The 16,111-nt window shown below is 39.4% G+C and overlaps 2 protein-coding genes across 2 annotated transcripts in view; one reads left to right on the top strand and one right to left on the bottom strand.

The window, feature by feature from the left end:
- LOC128367585 (dnaJ homolog subfamily A member 3, mitochondrial-like) overlaps positions 1-16,111 on the top strand; it is a 297,084-nt gene that overhangs the window by 140,993 nt on the left and 139,980 nt on the right. The gene's annotated exons all lie outside the window — the stretch shown is intronic.
- LOC128365191 (beta-1,3-galactosyltransferase 2-like) lies at positions 1,947-4,544 on the bottom strand. Its single transcript, XM_053325855.1, has 2 exons — positions 4,306-4,544; positions 1,947-3,057 (listed from the first exon to the last, which is right to left on the bottom strand). Exons 1-2 carry the CDS (start codon positions 4,542-4,544, stop codon positions 1,947-1,949), a joined length of 1,350 nt encoding a protein of 449 aa, XP_053181830.1.

Below are 16,111 nucleotides of genomic sequence, written 5' to 3' on the forward strand. Positions count from 1 at the left end.
CAGCTCATTGATGTAACCTTGTTATTTTACTGTCTGTTTTAAATGGAAACTGGCAAAAGCAGCTAAGGTGTGATTGATGTCCTGCTAACAATAAATATTATCTTTGGGGATCCTTTTCCATCTGATATCATATCTCACATTTCTGTGTGGTAGCTTTGTATGTCACTCAATGCAGTGGTGTGGCTCATTGATGCGTTTTTAATAGTTTGGGGACAAAACTGTGGGTCTATGGCACAAAGGCATACAATATACCAGGAATCAGAAACAATACTTTCATTGTTAAAGGTCACCAAGGTCAAGGCCTTATCCTTTAACTACTTTTCCTCTCCTCTGTGCTTTGGCAAGAGAAAGAGTTTGACTAGATTTTCTAATGCATCACATATTCAAATACTCACTCTGTACTCTAATAATTCCCACACTTATTATAAGCCTCAGCCTTATTTTCAATATTTGTACAGGATCTCTACCGTTTGTACAGCTTCTTATTCTATTGTAGTTGTGTGATTATATTGTTTACTTGTCACCTCATTGAATTTTTCTAAGACTTTAACTAGGCTGATTCATTCATGGTTTTGATGATGTCACACAAAATCAACAACCACCTCACTCAAGAAAGAGGTGAATAGGAAAACCCAGAGTAGACTGAGCTAACTTAAAACCACCTTTGTGATACTGGTTTACCAGGTTCAGTGAAGCCAGCTAACCCCAAGTGAGCCAGTGGGTTAGAACCCACTGGTCTACAAGAATTCCCTTTAAAAATAGTATAAATTCAGATTTGTTCTGGTGTATCCCAATACTATACTGGCATGATCATAAATACATTGGAACATTTCTTATTTGCAGTAGCTATGCCGCCTCTCCATATAACCATGACAATAATCCCTTGCTAGCACGAGGACAAAATCTGATGAGCTGTGCAAATAAAAGCACTCCACAGTTGAGCTGAAGCTAATATGAGACTTCAACAATCTGAGATAGACTAATTAAAATATTCCAAAGTTAGTCTTCTTAGTACAAGATGTCCTCTGTGGTTTTTCCATGGACACAAGTCCCTTCATGAACTCGAATAGAGGACAGTAACAAAGAGGAATTTCATACTAAACAGTGTTGAAGCCTCATAATAGTCTCAGCTAAACTTTTAATCCATGTTTGGACTTTGAAGTTTAACTTTTTAAAAACCATAACTTATACATCTACCTGAACCCCACATTGGGAAACTTGTGGACAGCTAAAATTTACTAATTGATATGATGATATCTTGATATAAACGGGCATATATGGACTTTGTAATGAATTAAAATAAAAAATAAAACAAATTTAAATTTTGAAAAATTAAACAAAAATAATAGAGAGAGCTTTCACTCTGGATATCTGGTCCTGGGTTTTATGATAGTTTGGCTTAAAAAATTACATGAATCAGAAAAATGAATAAATAATATCAATTTATACTCTGTAGTGAAGGCTTGTTTCCTTTATTATTTAAAAAAAATAAAAGGTACCCTGAAGAGTGCTAACTGTAAACACATTTCTACTTATAACAGTGTGTATTCTTAAGGCATAGCAAATATATGTGCATGTGGCATGTATGTTTCAAGTTCAAGCAGCAAACAATTGCCATTAATAGGAAAAAGCACTCGCATTTCTACATCACATCAGGAAAAATAAATATTTTCTTTAGATTTATTTTGTTATCAGCTTTAAGGATTTCAAATAAAATTAATTTAATTCGACCATCTCCCACATTTAATAGTCATCTTTTACAGTGCAGTTGCTCAGAAACCATTTTTGGTCATCCTAATTCTCATTTCTGAAGTATGAGAATTATATACCATTACAATAGAAATCTATAAATAAATTACCCCCCCCCCCCAAAAAAAAACAAACTTTCTGCCACCTAAGTTTTTCCACCCAAGTCATTTTTCAGTGCATCTGCAGTAATCCTTGTCTTAACAGTATGGTCCAGGCTTCTTCAACTCTGTCCAGTATGTTATCAACTGTTGTGAATTGGCAAGGATGTACGTGATGATCTTTGAGAATTCACAACGGTTATATTTTGAGTTATAGGCCTTGAACTGGGAGGGATCTGGTGGTGATACGGGCTTTTGTCCAAGCTTTTTCATACACATTCCAATGTAAGCATCCTCAATATTAAAGGGCTTGATTGATTTTGACATCTCCACAAATCTCTCTGGAAGATCAATGGAGAAGACATACCCCATGCCCAGAGTATATGTCGGGTATCGGGGATCTGGGTACATCTCCACAGGAACATACCACTTGGAATCCTTTGAGCGGACGACCGGCCTGTTCCACATAAGATACCCTGTCAGGTAGTTTTGCTTGGGGAGGCCAGGCTTCTTTAGCATAATGACAAGATTATCAATGTTGAGGAACATATCCGAGTCAATCTTCATGGCGTATGTTGCTGTAGAGCAGCGAGTGGCCAGCCAATCCATGATCACCATAGTTTTGATGGTCAGATTGAGATAAGTGTCCATGAAGTCACTTTGGATCAGATCGTGGTGTTGCAGATTCTCCTGTTTGATCTTCTCCTGCAGCTGATCAACATCAGCACCTTCAGCGAGGCCCAACATGAACAGAGTAAGAACCACTTCTCCCTGAACCAAGCTCCCATTTCCCCATGTCTGTCGGATGGCATCCCGGGCTTCAACATTTTTAGGAGCCACTGGAACCATCAGGACCAAGAAAGGTGTTTTCGTCTTGCACACGTCTGCATTATCCATAACAAAGTGGTAGTTCCGCGGGTAAGCTTGGTGATACAGAGTAGATGGTGTAGATGAAATAATAGTCGATGGTAGTTTGGTGTTTTCATTGATTACATTTGACTGTTTGAGTCGTTGGTCGACACGGTAAGGAGGAAGTGGCTTATTGAGACGAATGAAATGAGTCATAGGGAGAGGAAACTTGAACCAGGACAGAGAGCTGCTGAACAGAGTGCTATACAGGATGTAGAGCAATAGACACAACAGGATCAGCCCCTTGAACCAGGACTGAAACACAGGCTTCGTCTGACGACTCGGGCTCTCTGGAAGCTGCCTGAAAAGATAAGTCAAGAAAAACTTAGTGAGAAAGTAAACTAAAACATTTAAAATAAAAAATAAAAAAAGTTTTGTGACCAACATTTCTTTTTTAAATCATATTACATGTACCCTGCCAATATTGGCCAGTAGCCTATATCAATCCTGCTGATTGTTCAGTTCATCTCTATGTAGAAATAACAGGAATACCATCCATAATAGAAGTACTGCTAGTTGCATTATCAGCAGTAAAAATTAATAGTGAAAGCAGAATCCTTAGCTAGCTGCCCTGCCTGAGGCTTTTAGAGGTCAAAACTGTGCATATTTGATACAAGATTTGCTTTATTCAAATGTATTACAGCGGATGAGGACACGTCAGCTATGCAGATAATCATCATTCATTCACACTAAAGCTCAAGTCTGGTGATTTACACAACAATTTAAATTAAACTGTACTGAAGAATAAGAATATATCAACTACAGCTGGAACGATTAGTTGATTAACTGTTGGACTGCAACTAGTGATTATCATCATTATCAATAAATCTTTCTTGATTAATCAATTAGTCAAAAAATTGTGAAAACGCCTGTTCCCTCATATCCTCATATATCTTGTTTTGTCCCAACAAACAGTCCAAAATCAAAAAGATATTCAGTCTACTGTCATAAAAAAACATAAAATATTCATTTAAACTGGAACCAGAGAATTGCAATATTTTCAAATGTTATAAAAACAAGCAATTTGATGATATTACCTTGTGCTTCTTGGAATATTATCTCACATTTTATAGGCTATGTGATAATTAATAATTATATTTATTGAGAAACAGAGTAGCCTAATTAGTCACAGCTCTAATAAGACGTTTCCTTTGACATTTTCTTATATTTTTATAATCAATTTTGGAAGTCTCTGGAGAAAAGTGTTTAGGAAAAGTTTATACAGCTCCTCTACATGTCAAAAATGAACTAATTGCAGAAGGTATAGATATGTTTTCAATCAATTGCAAAATGAGTGAATATGCAAAACACATTGGAAATACAAGCAAACAGGTGCTGACTGGGAGGAAAGGGGGGTTCACTCAATAATATACACATTAAAATCAAAGAAGAAGACAGAAGCATGATAAGACCAAACAATAACTAACCACAGCAGCCAATTGGCCATGACACTGCCGATTAACCGATAACAAAACAAAAGGCCTGCAGGGTGCACGAGGCCTGCAGCAAACATCAAACAGAGAAAACAGCCAGCAGCCTCATGCCTTACTGATGTGATGCAGTGATCCCCTGCACCCCAGAGGTGAATAACCTCAAGAACCGCCGTGATCCCAGTGGAGACGCGGATAATATGGATTTAAGGAAGCCGAGCTGAGCTTGGAGTGCGCGTTTGAGGACGAGGGCTGACAGGAGGAAATGCCTGCGAGGGAGTGTTGTGACCCCGGTAGACACAGCTGACGGGCCGGTGGTGCAAACTGCAAGCTCCGGGCAGATGCCCTGGTGCGCCATGAGGGGTATAGGTGAGTTTGAAATGAAACGTGTTCACATCAGTTTTAGCTGCATTGTTAGTTTGGGATTGATTGGCAGCGCATGTCGGTTTAAATGGTCCGCCACCTGAGGAAGGGTGCGTTAGATGTGTGTTACAGCAAGGAGGGAATGACATGTGAGTGTAGGAGGGCGTTTGGCATTTAAAGGGCCACCTCATTAGACTGAAACCAATCCTACATAGAGTGGGCCTATTAGCCTCCAAAATGCAGTTCACTGCAATTTATTTCTATCCAGTAGAGACCTCCTAACAACACAGTAGGTCTAAGCCTACATAAAATGTGAAACAGTGCCTAATGGATTAAGATAACTAACTGGAGTGTAATATTAAACTGGGTTCACAAGAGTCAGGTGCTGTCCTTCCTGCTGTTCATACTGGCTATTAAAAGATCCCCTTCAGTTGTGCTTTCAGTAAGTGATGGGGGCAAAAGTCTACAGTGGCTCCACAGTCATTTTGTGCATAAACAGCGTAAATTTCAAAGTATATCTGAAGCTTATATGAGGCTTCAGCAGTCTTTTGAGTTTATTAGGCTATATCAATTATTACTCATAGTGTAAAAAACTTATTCCACCAGCCATCCCCCCTACTGCATCAAGGAGGATGACATGAGAGCTGAGTTCAAGGATCTGAACATTAGGAAAGCAACAGATCCAGACAGTCATTCCTGCTTTGCTGAGCCACTGTTGGCTGCAGTGTTTTCCAACATATTTAACATCTGTCAAAACCAATGTACGATCCTTTGCTGCTTTAAACACTCACACACTGTGGCCATGAGTGCATCATTCTGTCATTCTTGAAATCCTGCATCTCTCCACTAATGGATCAGTTTGCATACCAAGCCGACCAGTCTGTTGAGGTTGAAGTTTGCACAGCACTCCACCGCTACTGCACATCAAACACCTCCACACACATCCTGTTCATTGACAGTTTAGACCCCTAATCCCATCGGCACACTCAAACTCTTTATCATACTCTTGCACTACAAAACTACAGATCTTATCAAGTGTTTAAATCTTTAGTATATTTGCATTCATAATCTAGTTGGTATTGTATTGGTATCTTGTGCTTACTGAGGAAATTTCTTAGTAAGCACTTAGGACTTCAGATTTAGTTTAAGTAAATGTACTGGGAGCTGTGGTGTTGTACAGTCTGATGGCCGATTGTATGAAAGAGCCCCCCAAGCACTTTGAGGCACATGGCTGAACATGCCTCTGAGCTGCCTATAGAAGGTTTAGAAGAAGTTTATACAGCCCCTCTACATCTCAAACATGAAAAAAATGCAAAAGTTCAAGACATGTTTGTATGTATGTTTATTTTTAATTAGCTACAAGGGGTATGACTCTAAAACATTCACTTTAAAAGGCTAGATGCCTAATTTTAAGCACTAGTATGTCAGGACAAAAAAAATCTAATTTTAAGCATCTCTAAGCAGCATTTAAGCATCAGCTCTGTGGTTAACATGAAGGTGATGATGATGATGATGAAGATGATGATGAAGATGATGATGATGATGATGATGTTGATGAAGAAGATGATGGGATATTTGTGAAGCCACAGCCAAATCATCTGCCATGGAATTTCACAATTATTCCAGTAAGTGGTGAGATAAAGATATTATACATTCACCCCAACTGCCAAATGTCTGACTGTTGCCACACTATCGAGCCAAACCCTCAGCATGATGATCCAATGACTGCAACAGTTCTGCAGAATTTCTCTCTTTCATTTTCCTGTGTATTCAATGTTTGTAGAAGAAGAACCATTAGACTTTGATGATCCCACGACCTCTCTCTGTTACCGCAACATTCAGGCCAGTTTTTTCAAGTTGTACCACATTATGTACAATTTCCCAAGGTGACACTAAACACCGTTTTTACATGATTACACTACTTTGGACTCTCCACGAAAATTGTTTTTTGCTTTGTGCTTGCTTTTCAGTTAGACCAAGGAGCTGGTGGGCAATATCTACAGATGCAGATACGGAGAGATACTCCCCTCCCTGGTGAATATCCAGGAAAGTGTTGACATTTTACGACTATTTGGGTGTTCAGATAGCAATAAACTGGACAAACAACACTACGGCACTTTATCAGAAAAGCCAGAGCAGACTCTACCTGCTTATCAATCAATCAATCTTTATTCATATAGAGCAGGTCTAAACCGTACTCAACAACATACCCACATGAGCAAGCACTTGGCGACAGTGGCAAGAAAAAAACTCCCTTTTGATGAGAGGAAACCACCAGGCTCAAAGTGAGCCGCCATCTGCCTCGACCGGATGTGGCAGAGAGGAGAGAGAGGAAGGGTAGGAGAGAGAAGCACATTGAAAATCAACACTGCAACACTAGCAGACTGAGGCCTTTTGGAGTTGACGGGGCAATCCTGAAGACCTTCTGTGACACTGTGGTGGCATCAGCCATCTTTTGGTCTGGGGCAGCAGCATCCCGGCTGCAGACACGAAGATAATGAATGAAACGATCAAGAAGGCCAGCTCTGTCCTGGGATGCCCCTTTGATTGCGTGGAGGTGGTGGGGAAAAAGGAGAGTGATTGAAAGGGGCGTTATCTCTGATGAGTAAGGATCCCATGAAGGACACTCTGCAGAGCAACAACCAACAGCCACACCCAAAGTGTGTGAAGGAGTGATAACCCAGGTCCTTCCTTCCTGCAACTGTCAGACTGTAAAATCAGTGCTGCTGCCAATGACACTCCAATTGACAAACTGCACATGTCAATGTTCACTACTGTGCAATATAATATAAGATAAGAAAATTCCTTTATTAGTCTCACAATGGGAAAATGTGCAGTATTGCAGCAGCAAAATGGGCAGTGGTGAGTGTCAATAAAAAAAGAATAAAGAACAGTAAAACATGTACAAAAACAATAAAAACAATGGTAGCAAATATAATAAATTAATCTTAACATGATAATATGCCTGAGTTTGATATTGTTATTGTTCAAAGAGAGAAATACTACTGGGAGCAGTGCTGGTCGAACAGCTGCAGGGATTTCAGTATTTCAGGTTTCAGTTCAATTGTGCAATATATTTTTCCACTTTAAAATCTGTGCTATCTATATATAGTATCATTACAACAATATTCTTCTGAACATACTTACTATTTTTTATATTTATTTCCTACTGTTCATGTTGTGTAACAAGAGGACAATGCCTTGGATGTAGCCTTATTGTTTCTCAGCCTTGTTAGGAAAGCCTGCTTCTATTGAAAGCATTTCCTTCAAAGTTTCCTTCCCCGACTGTTCCACCGACAAGTGAAGTGCTGTTCCAAGATGTTGACGCAAATTGAGTTGACTATCCTTGACTTGATATCCCTGAGGTTTACTTTTGCACTACTTTTTTCTACTTTGTTGCTCTCATCCATAAAAAAAAAAAAAGAATTTCATGAATCTTATTATTTATTTATTTTTTAACTCATATTTTATTGGGATTTTGTGCAATAACATACATAGGTACTTGAGTCTCATTTCCAGAGCATATAAAAGAAGAACTTAAAAGGCATGCAAACAAACAAAATATATATCACACATGGTTACATGTATCCAGAGTAAAGAATTTAAAACATACTTGGTTGGTTTTTAAGCATCTTTTGCTGTGTCATACAGCAACCATTTCTCCCACTTACTCATAAAGAGACCCTCCTTCAGTCTGAGTTGGTAAGTCATTCTCTCCATGGTGTAAACGTCCCTCATTATTTCTAACCACTGATTTATATTAGGTGCCTCAGTCTTGCACCAGTTTCTCGTTATTGCCTTTTTACATGTAACCAGTAATATTTTAGTTAAATATCTATCTTTTTCTGGCACATAATCATTCAAACTTCCAAGGTACATGACTTTACACTCTCTTGGTATTGCATATCCCAAAATTTTTTTAATTACGCTGTGGACTTCTTCCCAGAAAGAGTTCATCTTATGGCACCTCCAAAAGATGTGTGCGTGATTTGCTCCTCTCTCTCCACACATCCGCCAGCATGTGTCCAGAGAACCAGCATGAATCTTATTTTAAGTAATTTGATTTGTCTTTTTGCTCTTATTTCAAGTTTTTTTTTATGTACTATAATGACAGTTAGACTTTAAAGACATGAAGTCAAATTCACTAACTGTACTGGCAGCCAAATTAGCTTATTTTAAATGCAGGTATGTTTATATCTAGAGAGTTTGGGCTTAAATTTAACAGGGCATTTTTGCAGCGTTGACATGAACATTGACCCAGTCATACAGCGTTCCTGTGGAGCAGGCCACTGACGGTGATGGTTAATAATCTAACCTCACACAACCTCTTACCCTCAGCACAGGAGCTCATCGGGACTCTTCACCCTTCTTACTGTACACCTCCCCACTTCACATCCAATGACAGTTCTGTGTAAGCAGTTAAATACGCAGACTGTTTTTGAAGGTCCTCAGACACACGTTAGTAACAACCTGAAGTGGAAAATCAACACTGAGCACATCGCTGCAAAAGCTCAACGATGACTTTAGTTCCTCAGAGAGCTAACAACAGGAGAACATCATCACATCCTCCATTATAATATGGTTGAACAGCACAGACAGTCAAACGGGAGAAAACTGTAGCAGGCATCCAAAAATCATGGGCAACACACTCCCTTTAATTGAATCTTTACATATTTACTTTCTGTCTGTCTGCCTTACTGCCTGCCTGCCTGTCTGCCTGTCTGCCTGCCTGCCTGTCTGCCTGCCTGTCTGCCTGCCTGCCTGCCTGCCTGCCTGTCTGCCTGCCTGCCTGCCTGCCTGCCTGCCTGCCTGTCTGCCTGCCTGCCTGCCTGCCTGCCTGCCTGCCTGCCTGTCTGTCTGCCTGCCTGCCTGCCTACCTGCCTGTCTGTCTGCCTGCCTGCCTGTCTGCCTGCCTGTCTGCCTGCCTGCCTGCCTGCCTGCCTGCCTGCCTGCCTGTCTGTCTGCCTGCCTGCCTGTCTGCCTGCCTGTCTGCCTGCCTGCCTGCCTGTCTGTCTGCCTGCCTGCCTGTCTGCCATGTGTGTGCTGCAGTGGAAGGAGGATTGTGGACTTTGGCCCCCATCACCTACATTGTAAGTACGTTATGAGGGGATTTTCAAACGCTCAGTAGGAACAGGAAGAACAATTATAACAAGAAAAAACTATTACAATGTTAATTTGGGTACCTGATGAAATGTTTAACACCATTAAGTCTATTCCAGTGGTCTCCAACCCTGCTTCTAGAGAGATACTGCCCAATAAAACACACCTAATTCTAATAATTAACTCGTAACTCTTTGACAGGTTGAAGCTTCGGATGTCTGATTACGAGTTAATTATTAGAATGAGGTGTGTTTTATTGGGCAGTATCTCTCCAGGAGCAGGGTTGGAGACCTCTGGAATAGACTATTATTAACACCAGCAGGAACCAGGCTTACCTTTCTGTTACTTGTTTTTAGCACAATGGTTAAATTGGTTGGCTTTGATCAAATATTTTATATTTTATTTTTTAATTTTATATTGAAAGGTTGTTGTTGAACATCCATTGTTATATATGAATAAACAAGTTAATTAATATGAGATGAGAGTCATAATACCAGTTATAAACAAATCTGTAATAAACAGAACTAATGAGTCCATGAGGCTGGATTACCAACTACAAACAGAGTGAGCAACTGCTTGTAATTTGGTTTTGATCATTTGATCAGTTGTACCATTTAAGTACGATATCAATTAAGGCCAGTATACTACCTAATTAGCTAATGTTGTGTTTTATAGTTGGGCCCTGTGTAAAAATCTAGCTTTAATTATGCTGGCACCTGATACATTCAATTGGCCCCCATCAGTTTTGCAAAAAGACAAACATCTCTTTAGTACAATTTACAGGGATAGGGTAACGTTTGAAATTTCTCAGATACACCTGCAGCTGTTTTGAGCAACCTTGTCAGGAGGATTTGAGGATTTCTTTCAGCTTTAGGAAGAGTGTCCATTTTCTTTAAGGCGCGTAATCAGCAGAACAGCAGAATCATCATGCCTTTCCTGTTACTTACTGACAGACAGCACTAAAACTGCACTAGTAGCATATACAGTATTTTTTATCCTGACTGAGGAAGCTCTTCTCACTTCTCACTTCTCCCTTTGTTTGTCTGTAAGTAAGCTCTTCTTCCAGATTTCATGACTGGATACGTTTTAATACTTTTTAACATACCTAGGCAAAATGTTTAAGTTCTACTTCCTCTCAATAATGGCTAATGTAAATATACCTTTATTTCTCTTCCTCCCTTCCTGCCTCTAGCTTCATTCTGCAGATCCCTTTATTATCCTCAGTTTTCTGTCTTTTCTTGGCATTCTGTAGTCGTAACCAATGTTTATCTCCCTCTATAAGTGCAAGTTAATCCACTATAAAGGGTTGTAAATTTTGAATAAAGAATACACAGATTTCCTTTAAAGGTTTTACTACACCACAAGGTTGAGTTCCAGTTTGTCCAGAGATGGCTACATGCATATCTAGCTAGCTACTACATCTAGCATGTTGTTTAGCATGTTCTGCAGCTTTAGACAGGCCTAGACATAAAACCATCCTCGAAAATACAGTCTTCATACATTAGCAATGCAACCTTAGTCAAATTTAATCCACAGACTTGTATTAATTGCAATAAAGCCTTGCTATGTGACCTGCCTCACAGACTGTCATGTTTATATCTTAAACAGTACTAACTCAAACAATCTAAAAGGGGTGTGACTGAGCAAACTAGTGAGTAATACTATACTAAAATAAATTCAATGGAATAATGTCAGCTACAGAAACTACAATATGTTTCATGGGTGCTTTATTTTCCTAATAGTCAGCTGACATAAAGCATACTACATCGTTAAGGCTCAAAGGAACAGCACTTCAGAATGTTTTTCTCCCATTCATTGCACCCTATAGTGCATTTAAAGGGCACCCAATTCTACACTTCAATATGCTAGACTTAGGGTAACCCTAAACTGCACTTTTTCCATTTTTATTTGTTCACTAGAGGGGCACACATACAGAACCTCCAGCTCACCCCTTTACAATGGCATCATAGGGCACTGCATTACATCGTCTTCCTTAAAAGGGCACTCATGAGGGCACTTCATTCCAGATTATCACATATAGAGGCATCTATAGTAACCTTAGTGAGCGCTTTATCATACTGTGAGAACACCTTTAATGGCATTTCATCATACTGTATTATACTGAGTCCCCCCCCCCCCCCCCCCCCCCCCAGGACCACAAGTACGCTCACACGGTGCTTTTCTTGAATAATGTTGTGTTTTATCAAATTACCACAGACTATATCGACATGCAGAAAAGTCAGGCCAGTTGGTGTTATAGGAGTGAAGCTGCAGTAGTCTGCTGCATGTACTGAACTTCATGGGAATTTGGCGGCCACAGGGCACACAGAAATGGTAAGTGAGGGTAGTAGGGAGACAATAGGAGTCAAATTGCTTCCTTTTTTCCCCCCTGGGCCAACCTGTCAGTGCAAGTTCTACTTATACTTTTGTCATAATATGAATAACCAATAATCTAAATAATTTCTCTCACCAAGCACTTTATTAGGAACACCTGTGCAAATGCAATCCACATTACCAGAAAGGTGATAACTCTACTTCATCATTGAGGTTGTATGATAAACAAAATATTAGGAACTCTTTCCATTGCTCCAATACGCTATCACGCACCACTATGTCGATAATAAGCCGAGAGAAAGCAGAGAGAGGAGTGTGACCAACATGTTACTCATTATTAACATAATTTACTTGTTTGTATGGGAACAGGTAGAGTTACTTCTCATTGCCTACAGATGTAAAAGCAAACAAAAACCACAGGCCAAGAATCAGCAATTTGTGCTTCTTGGTGTGGAATAGCAACGCACGTGACCTGAGGCTTCACGTCAAATAACTAGAAAACCTGTTATTCATTGCTGTTAATGATGTAAAATAACCTGGAGCCCACGTCCACTTCAGGAAGCCACTATCAATATGCGAGAGACTCCGGGAAGTGTCTCTTGCATATTGATGTCTGTTATAAAGAAAACGATGACGTGTGCCTGTAGTAAAACGTCATCCTCATACAATCTGTTTGTGAGCATCATATAGGTTACTACTGACGTGCTGCAACAACGGATTAATGCTTAAAGATAAAGCTTAAAGAGAAGTCACAGAAATAGGCCAAATATTGAATGTGGTTAAAATAGGAAAGTCAGTATATATGTCTGCATTGATCTATAAATGAATGAGGATGATTATTATAGTCTGCGGCTGCTTTAGTACACTGTATGAGAAACTTCTTCGGTTCATTAAATCCTTGCAACATCTGTAGGCAGCTGGGACAGATGTGTTGAGACACTCGCAGCTTCTGAGATCTGAGAAGTACTGAGCCAGGACGCAGTGCCGTTATGCACAACAGTTCATGTATGTTTACTTTCATTCAATCAACCTAGGACACCACATGCACACAAACCTAATGACACATGAGACAGTTATAACTTCATATTCTGCTTTTTTAAATAAGGAGATCTCTGATTAAGATCTCACCAGCCTCTTTTACAACTTTCTTTCTTGCAACTTTCATATATGGTCACTTATTACTAAACTATGTGATAATATACGAGGGGAGATACATTAGTGTTATTTCTGAAATAGCTGTGGTCCCATCATGTATAATTATATAAACAGCTTCTTCAAATCTTATTTCAAAAACTTATTTCTTTTTTTATTTATACAGTAACTAGGCCTAACTGATCAAAAACGAATCCATCTGTCTTTGGCTGCATGTGCGTATGTCGTGATACTGAACTATCCAGAAATGTCTTGAAGATAAACTTTCGGTTAGTTGAGCTGTAATTACCACGTTTAACGTAGTGGCACAACTGTTTCAAAGCAGTTATACGACCAGCTAAAAGAGTATTTAATAACCATCACACCTGCTAATAGTCACCTTCACTCAGCCCTTTTTGTACGTTACCCTGCTGCACATATACATGAACCAAGATAGTAGGTGCGCATGAAGATTTGTCATTTAAGGCACATTATTCAAATTTCAACTTAGGGTGTAAAATATGAAACTGAAGATTCAATGTGTGCTTTTGGACCCTCGTAGAACAGGGCCTGGCCACTGAGGAGAAAAAATACGGACATTTACCGTAATCTAGTCTTTATAGCTAATGCTGTAGTAAGTGAACAGGTTAGACTACAATATCACTCTCATGTCACTAATAGCCCGAGAGAATCCAACTTTAAACAACAGCCAGTTAATAAGATGACAACTATAAATAACAGCCGACGCCTTGTGGTTAGTTCCTGAGAAACGGAATACCAGTTCAATAGGAAACTATTTTTGTTATTAAAACTCAATAGGCAAATTACGCCCCAAATCAAACTTTGACAGTAATTAAATAGTTTTATGATGACATGTGCTATTTGTCCTCATTCATTTTTTTCTGTTGAATTTTAAAAGCGTAATTTTAGTATAGAAATACCTGAAATCCTATGCGTAAAGCACGCCGATAAAGAACAAATTAGTTCAAACTTCGAAATATTGAAAACGATAGACTTATGTTCTGATCATTTATCATAATTGGTGAACCTGTCAAAGTAGATTATATCAATTTGAAGCAATACTTTGCCTTAAAAATGAAACGGCAGTCTGTGAAGCGAAACAAAGAAAAAGTGTTTCATTGAATTTCGTCGAGTTGAAGTTTGTTCAATGCCAAGTGGAAACTATGGGTGAAACTTGCAAAGTGATTTTAAGTCCTTACCTTTTCATTCCGTTGGAAACTAAGCCGGTCTCCTCATCTCCCATGACTGCTGCCACTCTTCCTTGTGTCCTTAATCCTTCTTTATCTTATATACTCTGCTTCAGCCATCAAACACACGTACGAACTTATTAAATGACCACCTCTAGGCATCGCTGACTTCATTATAACGCAAGAAGCTAATGAGAGAGAGAGAGAGAGAGAGAGAGAGAGAGAGAGAGAGAGAGAGAAAGAGAGAGAGAGAGACTCATGAAGGAAGAGACCTTTACACCTTTGTAGACTTTTGCGGAGCAGCCACACACACACACACACACACACACACACACACACACACACACTTCACATGACTTACAATAATTTCCTATCATTTCCTGGAGACTTAAGCTATCCCCAACATAAACCTGAACACAGCTTTTGTATACAATTTTGTACAACAAAAAATACCCCACTCTCCCACACACACACACACACACACACGCACACACAAGCACATACACACACAAGCACACACGTGTTCAATTTGACAAAATCATGCTGAAAAACAGAAAACACTGGTTTAAAAACTGTTCCTAAATTCTCCTTCTTGCGCCATCACAAGTTAACTGTTCGTGAAAATTTATTGCATTGGTTCATGCAGCATGTTTGGTATTTTCTATGACTGTGCTTGAGGGAGGAGGAATATGAGGAGGGTTGCATGTAGATAAGAGATCCTTACCACAGTTTTGTGGATGGGTGGAGACACATTCCTGTTTATGTTGGACTAGGAAATACAGCGTTGTCTTCGATGTCTTCGATGGAGCAACGAGGTAATTCCTATCACAATAGGCCTGTTTTGCATAAAAGTGCTGTGGACTGTAAGAAAACTCCATTTGCAATATACTGTATTGTCTTTTTAGCTTCAAATTCCCTCTTTGTGTTTCCTAGGATAGTGTTTACCTGTTGAGCTGTGGAGGCAGTATAGTAACAAATTGAAGAAAGCACTAGAAAGTTGAAAGATAGCCACACCGGTTTTTATTTTAGTTTGACTGTGCTCAGGCTCAAGTACAATTACGTCAATGATATATTTACTGGTGAAGTGAGGGGACTTCCCCTTTCTCCCTTTAGTTTCAATAAACATGGCTACACATTAATCTCATTTAGTTACATTGTGTGAACAGACACATACGCAGGCAAACAGAAGACATAGAAGAGACACCAGACAAACAAGTATATCAATTTAAGGTGAGAGAAAGGCAAATTTAAACAGGTGAGTCTTCTTCCTCTATAGAGGTGTACAGATCGTAACCCTAAAGGTAGAGAGTTCCACAGTGTTGGAGTCCAATCACCTTTTGTTTTCAGGTGGGAATGAGGGCCGAGCGATAGAAGAAGGCTGGAGAAGGTCACATACATGTTTAGGTGCCTGATTGTGTTGGGCTCTGTAAGTGATTCAAGAACCTTAAAATTAGTTCTAAACCTGATAGCGAGCCAATGTAAAGAATATAAAATGGGTATTTAATCTCTTTGTCAGAGACAAAAAAAAACTTCTGTCATCCACTTGATGTTCTGTTCACGTATTTATTTAGTAACTGCAGCCTACAGGTGTCCTCTGTCAAAAAGCTGCTGTCTGAGGTGTTACTTGTCTGAGTAACCTCAAGTAGTGAGCAACCCTTTTTACACAATGGATTCAAAGTATAAAACATATGGTTTTAAATAATATTTTGACAAATCAACTACGACTCAGCTTTTACAGACAACGACCCTCGTGCTGCAGTACCCGATGTGACCAGAAAGGCGGGGGGCG

Source organism: Scomber japonicus, chromosome 2 (genome assembly GCF_027409825.1).
Source record: "Scomber japonicus isolate fScoJap1 chromosome 2, fScoJap1.pri, whole genome shotgun sequence".
In the NCBI taxonomy this organism is placed as follows: domain Eukaryota; kingdom Metazoa; phylum Chordata; class Actinopteri; order Scombriformes; family Scombridae; genus Scomber; species Scomber japonicus.